Consider the following 12,896-nt stretch of genomic DNA (forward strand, 5'->3'; position numbering starts at 1 on the left):
CACCTACTTTCCCATCGTCCTATGTCCCTACTCTTGCACATAAGGAGACTGATGAAGATTTTGAGGACCAGACAGGTATAAGCAGTAATTTTGAGACAGGTAGACCATTTTCATCCTCCACCACTGTTCCAATCTTTAGGAAAGTGGAGGTAAACATACCTCAAATTGATTATTCTGTTGATGATTGTGTTATGCATGATTATGATGTTGATAGGTATGTTGATGATTATATTGTTGTTGAGTCTGATTTTAATTTTCCCTCTATGCATGATGAAAACCAATTTTTGATGTCGCATCCGAATGTTTATTCTCCATGCATTGAACATGAATCTGAGTCTGTCGTTGATATTGCTTGTGATTTTGAAATTGATTCATGTTCTGAGGATGTATCTGAGGTTCAGTCTGTTACACTTGGATTGGGTGTTATACCCCTGCATGTAATTTCTGTAGAGCCACATTGCACTAACCCTATTGCAGGAGGTACACAAGAATTTGACCAACATGCACCCACAGTGGAAAACAAAGGTGCTTACACTCACAAAAGCTTCAACATCAGTAGGCACCTGCTGAACCTGCTCATCAACAATCTTTGCTTCTTAGATCCAGCTGTGGAAGACATTTCCCTGCTCGATCAGATTTGGAGGATGAAGCAATTTTTCCTCAAAACTTCCTGGCTGGATACTGTGGTGGAAGACATCTCCCTGCAAGTCCAAAATTGGCAACTGCCACCATGATCAGGGGAGTTTTCTTTCTCTCTTCTCCCCCTTTCCCTACTTTTATTGAATTTGTCCATGATCTGTTCACTGTTTTGATTTTCGATCTTATGCTTATGACACATTGAGGACGCTGTGTAGTTTAAGTGTGGTCTATTGGGGGAGATTCTGATTTTTCTTCATTAGTTTTCGTTTTCCGTGTTAAATTTTTTCTTTTCTAGGTAGTTTTTGTTTTGTTTTGTGTACAGTTTTACATGTTTCTCTTGATTTCTGGACTTTGTTTGGGTTGTAGACTTATCATTTCCTTCACTTGATTGATACTTATCTGTTTGAAATCCTTGCTTTTCTCTGCTTGGAAGATGATTATGATTTTTGAGAGTTGAATTATTGTGACAGAATTACCCTATGTGAGATTTGAGCCACTTTATGTTCTTTCTTGTGTGTGATATGTCTCTTGATTGCTTGCACATATGCCTTGGCTTGACTCTTGTTGATAATTCTTGATTGATATGCATGTTTGGAAGTGATAAAGGCAGTTTTGTTCTTGAGCCTCTCTAGCCAAATAAGCTTACCTTGTTCTAATCCTTTGGTAACCCCTTTTTGAGCCTATACTTTCCTCATTTCTTTGTTTTGAAGCTCATACACTAGCCCTAAGTGAAAAAACCATGATTACCTTAACCTTAGGGAATTTTGGAGCTTTGAAAGTGTCTTGGGAACAAGTGTGGTCTCCCTGGGGATTCTGATAAATTGGCTAGTTGGTTCCTCTTCCTGTTTTGTTTTTAGAAATATGTGGTGTATCTTGTCTCTTGAAATTGTGTGCTGAATAGAGTAAAGAAAAGAGACAGGATGAAAAAAAAAGAAGAGCAGAAAAATAGTGAAAAAAAAAATGTGGGTAAATAAATGTGAATAATGGAGTCAAGAAGAGGATGGAATTAGAGGTTGTGGATGTGTTTACACTTGTTCCCCATTGCTCCTCTGTTCCTTATGGTTTGTAGCTTCTTATCCAGATATACCCTCCCTTGTCCTTGGCCCCATTACAACCATGGAAAGACCTTTTGATTTGAACATGCATATGTTTTGAGTGTTGATATTAGAGTCTTGCCAAGTCTGTTGTTGTTTGCTTTCTTGAGTGCATTGAGTTGAAATTCTTTACCTTATACACTTGAGAGAAACACTGATAGTGCATCTGTGAGGTTTTGTTACTTTTGATTCACCTCTTGAGCTGATTGATCATTTTGCCATGTCTTGAATTGCTTGGATGATTTCATGAGTATCTGCTCTCTCTGATTGATTCTGTGTTGGATATTGTCTACTTCCTTTCTTGGTCCAGATTCCTTGAGAACTGTGTAATTCTGTTTCTTTCCTTGTTCGTCTTTATTTTCCGTGTCCCAAGTTTGTGTCATTTCCCTGATGTCCTCTCAACTATTCCTTGATTTGCGTCTTGATTTTGCCCAGGAGTGCAAAAGACTAAGTGTGGTCTATTTTGATGAGTCTATATTTTACTGACTTCACTTAGTTTATTGTGCTAGAATTAATCAGGGAATTGTGCTTAAATGTCCGATATTTTCCCGTTTTCACCAATTGTGCTTAATTTGATCGGAAATTCAAATTTTAATTAATTTGAATTATTTGAGCTAATTATTTGCATTATTAATTATAGGGAAATTATTGGATAATAATTTGGGACATTTGGAAAAACATTCACACAGTTTGCTTAGAAGAACTTGCACTGCATTTATTTGTTCTGTGTGTTGATAAATATTTTTCTTGAATTTGTAATAGCTAAGGTCCATTGGAAAATTAATTTTGGAAGAGGGGCCCACATTGAAGCACACGGCCCACAAGAAAGCAGCCACGGTGGCAACTTGGAGAGGGGTGCGTCCAGCAAAGAAGGAGCCCACGGCTGGAAGCACAGGAAGCCCGCAAGGAAGTGTCCAACACCTTGAATCCAGTGGCATCCGGAAGCAGCTTGGGGTGTGCACGGGAGAGAAAGAAGAGAAGCACTCGGCCCTTGGAAAGAAAGCGTTCACAGAACCAGCAAGGGGGGTGTCAAGAGAAGCCATCCGGCAATTAGAAGTCCAGCTGGCAGGAGAAGAAAGGAGATCATGCGTCCAAGTTCAACTCGCTCCAGCATTTTCCAGCAGCTCACGGTCTTGCATGGGAGAAGAGAGCCCAATGATGATTAGAAGTGAAGGTGTTGAACGTCCATGTGCACAAGAAGCATCCAGCAATGGAAGGGAGGTGCAGAACACAGCAAGTCTGCGGCCCAGCCATAGTCCAGCAGATTGGAAGTGGTGTGTGCATGGAGAGAAGGGTGCTACGCCCAGCAATCCGATGAAGTGCATCCAGCACTGATCCAGCAACGTGAGCCCACACGCGGAAGCACGGAGACAGTAAAAAAGGGTTGAACTGGATGGAGAAAACGGGGGGGGGGGGGGGGGGGGGCACACCTGGAAGCTCCAGCCGCCAATTTTGCCACGCACTCTCCCTGTCTCTCGGTTCTTTTTTTTTTAGGTTTTATTTTGGTTTTTGCTTTTGAGCATTTTTGGGGGTATGTGAGAACGGCAAAGTATATTCATTCACGGACACTGGAAGGAACTCACTGCAACACACACTCTGGATCTTTGGTTTTGAAACTTTTGGCTGTGAACGTTTTCATCTAATGCCATTTCACTTTGAATTGCATTTAATGTTTCGTTTGTTACTTGTATCTGTGTTTTATTCCATGAGCTTTGTCACTGCATGTCACGGTCACAATCAATTATTTGCTTGAGTGGAGTATAATATTTGTTCAATTACTTCAAGGGAAGATTAAGTCTTTGGTTTTGCTAGAATAAAGTATAATATGTGTAGGAAATAAAAAATCAGAAAAGCATTGTCTAGAAGCATGGCATATGAGGTGATGAATAAAAAAATTGAAGGTGGAAACTAGATGGTATTAGGTGTCACGGTTTTGAAAGGAAGAAGGAAGAGGGGTCTTTTAGCTTTTGAATTCTGCACGGTCACGGCTGGAATTGTGTGCAAGGTGGGGTAGGAAGAAGAAGATTAATTAATTGCTTGGAGTGAGTGCAGGGATGTTACGGGTTAGAGAAAAAAAAATAGCTTGCTTCTAATTATTTTTTTTTCGGAATGAAGAAGAAGTGCACATGGCTGCAACGTCCTGAGGGGTTTTTGGTTTTTTTATATTATATATATTAGAATGTTGCTTTGCCATGATGATGTGCATTGAAACTGCTGCAATGTGAAATTCAAGTTTTATTAGCCCTTTGTTTTTTTCTTTCCAATTACCGTGCATTTCAAGTTTCATCTCAGTTAGAATGTGTATTTAATGGATTAGCTTAAGTGTTGCATTTGAATAGCACATCATGTGTTTCTTTATTATTTTCTACATTTTAATTAGTTTGCACATCTTGTTTTAGGACAATTTAATGTTTTCATTCACTTTAATGCTTTCAATTATGTTCAATTGTGTTTAATTTCAATTTTAATTTAGTTAAATTCTAATCACAAAAACACTTTCAAACCCCCCTCACTAAGTGTTGATCTGAGACTGAACCCAATTTGGTCCTTGAGAGACGACCTAGGAGTCACTTCCTAGTCTATACTGCATTATTTTATGCACAATTTTTGTGGGAGGTGCGACCCTCTCATCACACCTCCTCTAGCTTCTTTCCCCTTTGGAAAGCCTACTGAGTTAGAAATCTACCAAAACACTCATCCAAACACCACCAGACAATTTCACAAACACCTTGAGTGCATTCGGACATCCTCTGTCATCTTCCATCCGTTGCCATTCTCTGCGTCTTGAAGCATCCTTCTACACGTCATGGAGCTGCTTCCATCATTTGGTATCAAGAGCCAGCACGTCCACGCTGTGCTTCAACGAGCTAAGTTGCTCTTTTCTTCATTTTTGTTTCTGTCATGTGTTGTCAACTCTGTCACTGTTTTATCAATTTTTTTTTAATTCTGTTTGGCTTAATTCGTACTTGAGATTGCTATTTGTGTTCATTCAGTTGTTCCTTAGTGTTTCGTCATCATTTTAATCGGTGCACTTTGTTTGTTTGAGTTCAAATCCAGCTTTATTCATCTTTTCCAGTTTTGTCTCAGTCATGTGCCTTATGTGCAGTGTTGTTTCTGTTTCAAATGTTTGATTCTGTTCTAGCTTTCAATTTTCATTTTCAAACTGTGTATTAGATGCACCTTTAGCAACGAATCAATCCACAAAGGCAAAGAGACAATGTCTAGCCTGGATTATATGAGCTAAAGCATCCAACATTTGCGTCAATTTTCACAAAATTCTGCACAATTTTTTCAAATCTGGTATCTGTACTTTAATCTGTTTCAGACCAGATTTCTTGCTTCTAAAGCTTTGTGCAAGTTTCCTTGGTGTTGTTAAGCATTGCTACAAGTGTACAAACTCATATTAAACTCAGAAAAGCAAAATGTGTGGTTGAGTTCATAAAATCTGGTTTCAAATTCTGCATCAGAATTCATTTCTACATTGATTTGGTGCATATTGTTTCTGCCAGTTTTGTTGTATCTAAAACTTGAGACAAGTTTCTTTTATGATTTTAAGCATGTTTCAAGTGATAGTAACTCCAATCAATCACATCTTTGCAAAATGAGTTGTTGAGTTGTTTCAAAAGTCACTAAACAATGCTGTCACAGTTTTTTTTATCAGATTTTGCACCGTGCTTGCTGTCTTTGTGTGGTTTTAGGTCACTTTAAATCTTCTAGCTGATACTCTACAGTTAGATCTAGTTGTTTAGGACCTTTCTTGCATGATTGTTGATCCATCCAGCTTTGACTCTATTGCATTTTAAATTTTGGTGCAGTTTTGTCACTTTTTCTGCATAATTTGGCAACTCATACACTGTTTTTGAGATTTTGTGACTGCCTGTGCATTTTCAATGGTTCAGCAAGTGTATTTGGTCAATTAAAACTAGTACCTACTGTTCATTTGGTCAGTTTTCACCAAAAGTGCAAAATCAGTTTTCAGACCATTGAAATTGCTTAAGTTTGGAAGTGGACTACTGATTTGCTGCTGCAGTGTGATTCTTTGTTGTCTAAGTGTTTGTACACATCAAAATTGATGAGATAAACTTGTTTGACATATCATTGGAGCCTTTGATCCACTGCCATTTGTTTTGCACACTGCTGTTCCAATTTTCCAGCCACATTTTTGGTGCAGTATGCATTTCTTTGTTGTTTTCTATACTTTAAAAGTTTCCATTTGAAATTTGGATTGGCAAAAGCTAGGGGATTCTGTTCCAACCATTTTTGAATCATTATACCAGTGAATTCAAAGCATCAAAAAGCAAATAACCCCTGCAATCCAGTGTTCATGAATCCAAAACCAGAAAACACCAAAATCTACTGTTCTTAGTGGCATTTTGTCAAACAGTTTGGCATTTTCATCAAACACTTTCACTGCACTTGAATTTGCTCTTTGTTTTGAGTTTTTCTTGCTTTTCTAATCTGTTCTAGACCCTATCTTAAGTTCCTTTTGTGTGCTAGCCTTTCTTCCAGCCCCAAAGTGTTTAGAAATCACTTTTATTTGCTTCCATATATTGCTGTCACGTTATTTCTGCATTAAACTTTGCTGCAGCATTTTTTTTTATCACTCACGGGTTTTGTGACTTTTGTCTGCTGCAACATCATATTTTGGTGGAGTTTTAACATCCAGCTAGGCCTTATCAAAGGGGTAGCATCTTAAGGAGTGGAGGTCTTGCTAACATTGCTTCAAGTGGATTTCAAGAGCAATTTCCATTGGCTGTCCAGCACTTCTTTGCAGCAGAAAAACACCACTTTAAAGTTACATTTCAGCTCCTTTATTTAGTTGTTGCTGCCACACTTGGCTTTGTTTACATTGTCTTACACTTCATTGTATAAGTGACATTCTATCACGGAACCTTTGTAGTTAATTCTTCTTTGCTTTTGAACCTTGAGTTACTTGGGAAAATGCTTATCAAGCAATTCCAAGTACTCCATTAAACATTGTAATAGTCTAGTTGCGCATCTTAGTGTGGAAGTGTGTCAAGTGGCTCCTAGTGTCATTTGCACTTTCACTTAGGGCCGTTTTTTCTTTTTCCATTCATTTCATACTTCCTTTCTTTTGCTTGTTGAATATTTGTGTTCTACGTCTCCGTGATAGCTAAGTGTGCTACCATATAGACAAACCTTCGTTTGGTTTATTAGGGGCATAACATCGTTGCATTCCTAAAAGGTTTTGAAAGACTTCTATCTAGAAACTTTGGTAAGAAACGTCAGGAGACACTCTGGCTAAGGAAGGACAAGGTTTCTAAGCTTGTCCATTGTGACTCACCTCTCCTTCCTGGGAGCTATTCGGTTTCTTCACTTTTAGAATCTCTATAGAAGTCATTCACCAAAAACAAGAAAATCCTCTTTTCCAACAGTTTTGATTCATACTTGTGCAAGGCTTTCAAATTTTGTGAAAACACTTTCTCTACTTCACAAGCATGAGTCACTCTAGTGTTCAAGGTAACACCAATCATGATCAGGACAACATAGAGTTGAGAGAAGAGCTCAATAGAACCAAGGCTGAGTTACATGAACTAAGGCAAATGGTCGCCAATCTTACTCTCATTCAAAGAGGGCATTCACAAGGGGATCACTCTCATAGGCAAAACCATGATCATGATGATCATTCCCAACATAGTGATCACCATAGTCATCACCCTTATGATCACTATCAACGCCCTCCTAGGCGTAATCATAACCATAGAGACCATCATGTGGAACCTAAACTCGACCTTCCACCCTTCTTTGGACGCGACAATGTAGAAGAATACTTTGAGTGGGAGATGAAGGTTGAACAGATTTTTGAGTGCTACCACATAGATGATAGGAGGCGAGTGACCTTAGCTACCTTGACTTTTCAAGGTGCAGCCCTTTATTGGTGGACATCAATCATAAGAGATCAAAAGATGAGTGGCGACTATACCATCCAATACTGGAATGAGTTAAAAGCAGCCTTACACAGAAGGCATGTACCAGCATATTATGCTAGAGAAGTCATGGACAAGCTCCATAGACTTCAACAAAGAAACATGAGTGTTGAGGAATATCGGCAGAAATTAGAATTACTCATGTTAAGAGCTGGGATTAAAGAGGAAGAGAGATTCACCATAGCTAGATTCCAGAGTGGATTGAACTATGAGATTAGAGATAAGGTAGAACTCTTACCTTACTTAGATCTCAATGACTTTGTCCAGCTATGTGTGAGAGTGGAAGAACAAAATAGAAGAAAAGCTTCCACAAAGAGACCTTATGCTACCTCCTCTTCATATAGGAAAGATTTTAAGAGGGAGGGTAGTTTTCCAAGATATGAAGAATCAAAAGAGAGAGAGCGTGAACGAGAGAAAGATAAGGTCAAAAGCAAGGATAGAGTGCTAAGAAAAGAAAAAGAAAACTCTCAAGGAAAGGAACAACGGTCTCCAAGAGAGCAAACTAGAGATTCCAAGGGTAGGGAGACTAGATGTTTTAAATGTGGGGCTAGAGGACACTATTCAACTGAGTGTCACTTCAAAAAGTCAACCTATATCCTTGAGCATGAAAATCATAGTGAGGTATCAACCTCCAGTGCGTCTGAGTTGTCCTCATCTGAAGAGGAACATGAAGCTCCACCTTGTGATGGAGATCTTCTTATGGTTAGGAGACTCCTTGAAGCAAAGCATGTGGAGTTAGAACAATCTCAACGCGAAAACCTATTCCACACACGCTGCAAAGTTTTTGATAAAACTTGTTCTATGATTGTGGATAGTGGTTCTTGTTGTAATTGTTGTAGCTTTAGAATGGTGGAAAAGCTAGGCTTAACTCCTACTCCTCATCCTAACCCTTACAAACTTCAATGGATAAAAGAGGATGAAGGAATAGTTGTTAAGGAACAAGTAAGTGTACCAATTTCCATAGGCAAGTATGAAGATCAAATCATTTGTGATATTGTTCCAATGGAAGCAGGTCACATCTTACTTGGGCGACCTTGGCAATATGACAAACAAGCTTTGCATGATGGGGTCACCAACAAGATCACCATCCAACACAAAGGCAAAAAGATTATCTTGAGCCCTCTTACACCATCACAAGTACGAGAGGATCAAATAATACTTAAAAAAAAATTGGATGGTGAGAAAAAGCTCAAAAATAAAACAGTTTCAAAAGAGAAGAATTTGAGTTTGTTAGAAAGTGCCTCAACCAATGTAGTTGTCCCAACAAAACAATCTAAATATCTTTTTCTTGGACAACCTCACTTTCTACTCTATTGCAAAGAGGCACTTGTTTCCATAAATCATCCACTTGATTCTCTTCCCAAAGGGTTACAAAAGCTTTTGAAAGAATTTGATGATTTATTTCCTAAAGAGGTTCCAAGTGGTTTACCACCTCTTAGAGGAATTGAACATCAGATTGATTTGATCCCTGGATCTAGTCTTCCCAATAGACCAGCTTATAGGACTAACCCTACAGAAACCAAAGAGATAGAGAGGCAAGTCCATGATTTATTGGAAAAAGGGTGGATACAAAAAAGTCTTAGCCCTTGTGCCGTGCCAGTGTTGTTAGTCCCAAAGAAAGATGGTTCTTGGCGAATGTGTACAGATTGTAGGGCTATCAACAACATTACAGTCAAGTATAGGCACCCTATTCCTCGGTTGGACGATATGTTAGATGAGTTACATGGAGCAAACATGTTCACCAAGATTGATCTTAAAAGTGGATATCATCAAATAAGAATCAAAGACGGAGATGAATGGAAAACCGCTTTTAAGACCAAATTTGGCCTCTATGAATGGTTAGTCATGCCTTTTGGCTTAACCAATGCTCCTAGTACATTCATGCGACTAATGAATCATGTCCTTCAGGAATACATCGGCAGCTTTGTTGTAGTCTACTTTGATGACATTCTAATCTATAGCAAAGGTCTTAAAGAACATCTTCACCATGTGAGGAAAGTTTTGATTTTACTTAGACAACATCACTTATTTGCCAACTTTGACAAATGTACCTTTTGTCAAGAAAGTGTCATTTTTCTGGGATTCAAAGTTGGGAAAGAAGGTGTACATGTTGATCCTAGCAAAATCAATGCTATCCAAGAGTGGCCTGTCTTGAAAACAGTGGGAGAAGTAAGAAGTTTTCTAGGTCTAGCAGGTTTCTATAGACGATTTGTAGAAAATTTCTCTACTATTGCTGCTCCCCTCAATGAACTTTTAAAGAAAGATGTGTCATTCAAATGGGATGAAAAGCAAAGTCTAGCCTTTGAGACCTTGAAGCATAAGTTAACACATGCACCCATTCTACATTTACCTGATTTTTCTAAAGCTTTTCAAGTCGAATGTGATGCATCTGGGGTAGGAATAGGAGCTGTCCTTATACAAGAAGGTCACCCCATAGCTTATTTTAGTGAAAAACTCAGGGGACCTACATTGAATTATCCTACCTATGACAAAGAACTATATGCCCTTATTCGAGCATTGCAAACTTGGGAGCATTACTTGGTGTCTAGAGAATTTATTATCAATACTGACCATGAATCTCTCAAGTATATTAAAGGGCAAGGAAAGCTGAACAAAAGACATGCCAAGTGGATAGAATATCTCGAGCAGTTTCAATATGTCATCAAACATAAAAAGGGAAGTACTAATGTTGTTGCGGATGCTCTCTCTAGACGTCATGCATTGTTAGTTACTTTAGGATCACAAATACTAGGTTTTGATGACATTAAGCAACTTTATGAAACTGATCCTACATTTGCATCCACATATGCATCTTGTCTTAAGAAGCCATTCGACGGATTCTATATTTCTGAGGGGTATCTTTTTAATAAAGGAAAATTATGCATACCCCAAGGATCCATTCGAAAGCTTCTTATCAAGGAAAGTCATGGAGGAGGACTCATGGGCCATCATGGAGTTGATAAAACTCTTCATACTTTAAAAAGCAAATTTTATTGGCCACACATGAGAATAGATGTCCAAAAGCATTGTTCTAGTTGCATAGCTTGTTTACAAGCTAAATCTAAGGTCATGCCTCATGGACTCTATCTTCCTCTTCCAATAGCTAGCACCCCTTGGGAGGACATTAGTATGGATTTTGTCCTAGGTCTACCAAGAACTCAAAAGGGGTTTGATTCAATCTTTGTGGTAGTTGATAGATTTAGTAAAATGGCTCATTTCATACCTTGCCACAAAGTAGATGATGCTAGCTATATAGCAAGACTTTTCTTCAAAGAAGTAGTCAAATTACATGGCTTACCCAAAACTATAGTTTCTGATAGAGATGTTAAGTTCCTTAGCTACTTTTGGAAAACACTTTGGGCCAAGCTAGGAACTAAACTACTATTTTCTACTACATGTCACCCACAAACTGATGGGCAAATAGAAGTAGTAAATAGATCTCTATCAATTCTATTAAGGGTAATGTTAAAGGGCAATATTAAAAATTGGGATGATCATCTACCTCATATAGAGTTTGCTTATAATAGAGTAGTTCACAAGACTACTAAACTTTCTCCTTTTGAGGGTGTTTATGGTTTTAACCCTATCACACCGCTTGATTTACTTCCTCTTCCAGATTCATCTTCTTTTCTTCATAAAGAAGGTATTTCTAAAGCGGAGTTTATCAAAAAGTTACATGAAAAGCTTAAAACCCATATTGAAAAACAAACTCAAAAATATTCTGACTACAACAACAAAGGGAGAAAACAAGTAATCTTTAAAGAGGGAGACTTAGTTTGGCTTCACTTGAGAAAGGAAAGATTTCCTTCTCAACGTAAATCCAAATTAAGCCCAAGAGGTGATGGTCCTTTCAAAGTGGTCAAGAAAATAAATGATAATGCATATCAATTAGACCTTCCTGAAAGTTATGGCGTCAGTCCTACTTTTAACATTTGTGATTTAATTCCTTTCACAGGAGATGCCCAACAGGATTCCCAAGATCTGAGGACAGATCTTTTTCAAGAGGGAGGGACTGATGGAGGACCATCTAAGCTTCACATAGGACCTTTAACAAGAGCCATGTCCAAGAGAATCCAAGAGGAAGAGGGAGCACTCAATACCTTACTCTTATGGAGTATTACTTACTAAGTTCTCTTTCTCTTTGCTAAATACTTTTACATTGCTTTTGTAGAATATTAATAAAAGGGAGGAACCATGTCTATGCAACTTAAAAGGGCTGCCACGTAAGTAAAGCAAAAGAAGCACAAATGGATGGTTGGTGCCCATGGCTTTGCATTACGTTCAACACCAAAGACAACAACTCAATCTTCTTCAATTGCTTTGCTGAGTTGGCACTTATAGCTTGCTGCCCAAGCTTCCTATATCTGTTTTACAGCATGTGCACATTTAAATAACTTGCACAATATGTTTTAGAAGCTCTCCTTCTTCTATAAATAGAGAGCTTCATCACTTGTAAATGTAACTTGAATTGAAGTAAAGAAATGCTGCCAATTTCCAGCTATTACTCTCAAGTTCACCTCTGTGCTTTGTTATCTAGCACCTCCTCTAGCTTCTTTCCCCTTTGGAAAGCCTACTGAGTTAGAAATCTACCAAAACACTCATCCAAACACCACCAGACAATTTCACAAACACCTTGAGTGCATTCGGACATCCTCTGTCATCTTCCATCCGTTGCCATTCTCTGCGTCTTGAAGCATCCTTCTACACGTCATGGAGCTGCTTCCATCACTTTTTGTTAGCCAAATGCATGATTGTAGCCCACAAAAAGAGAGCACTATGTGTTCTATCCTTTGAACCCTTAGCCTTGAACATGATTTGAAAAATCCTTTTCGAAAAGCTTTACCTTGAGTTAAGTAGAAAATATTATGTGGTATTGATAAATGTTCAAGTTTCGGGTTGTTGGGAAGTTTTGAAAGGGAAAATTGAAAGCATTGAGCTAAGAGCTAAGATGTGAAAAAGAAAAGAAAAAGAAAAAGGAAAGAAAAGAAGAAAAAAAAAAGCTCAATGCAAAGGAAAGTTGGGAATAATTAAGAAGGATTGTGTTTAGATGATTCTCTTAACTCAAGGATTTTGTGATCTAAAAAAACCAATTTTCTTCTTAGCCCAACCACATTATAAACCATAGAAAAGTCCTTGTGATGATGCTTTCTTGTGATTGTGTTTGGTCATGGTTAAATGAAAGGCAAAGTTGATTCATGTGACACTGTGATAGTAG

The 12,896-nt window shown here is 38.2% G+C and overlaps 1 protein-coding gene across 1 annotated transcript; it reads left to right on the top strand.

The window, feature by feature from the left end:
* Window positions 1-7,027: 7,027 nt before the first annotated feature.
* On the top strand, window positions 7,028-11,697 carry LOC148195211 (uncharacterized). Its single transcript, XM_088095121.1, has 4 exons — window positions 7,028-8,693; window positions 9,003-9,440; window positions 9,525-10,536; window positions 11,637-11,697. The coding sequence occupies exons 1-4, from the start codon at window positions 7,193-7,195 to the stop codon at window positions 11,695-11,697; spliced, it is 3,012 nt and encodes a 1,003-aa protein (XP_087951247.1). The 5' UTR covers window positions 7,028-7,192.
* Window positions 11,698-12,896: the final 1,199 nt, after the last annotated feature.

Source organism: Vigna umbellata, chromosome 7, assembly GCF_029865625.1.
Source record: "Vigna umbellata cultivar VRB3 chromosome 7, Vumbellata_1.0, whole genome shotgun sequence".
Lineage (NCBI taxonomy): Eukaryota > Viridiplantae > Streptophyta > Magnoliopsida > Fabales > Fabaceae > Vigna > Vigna umbellata.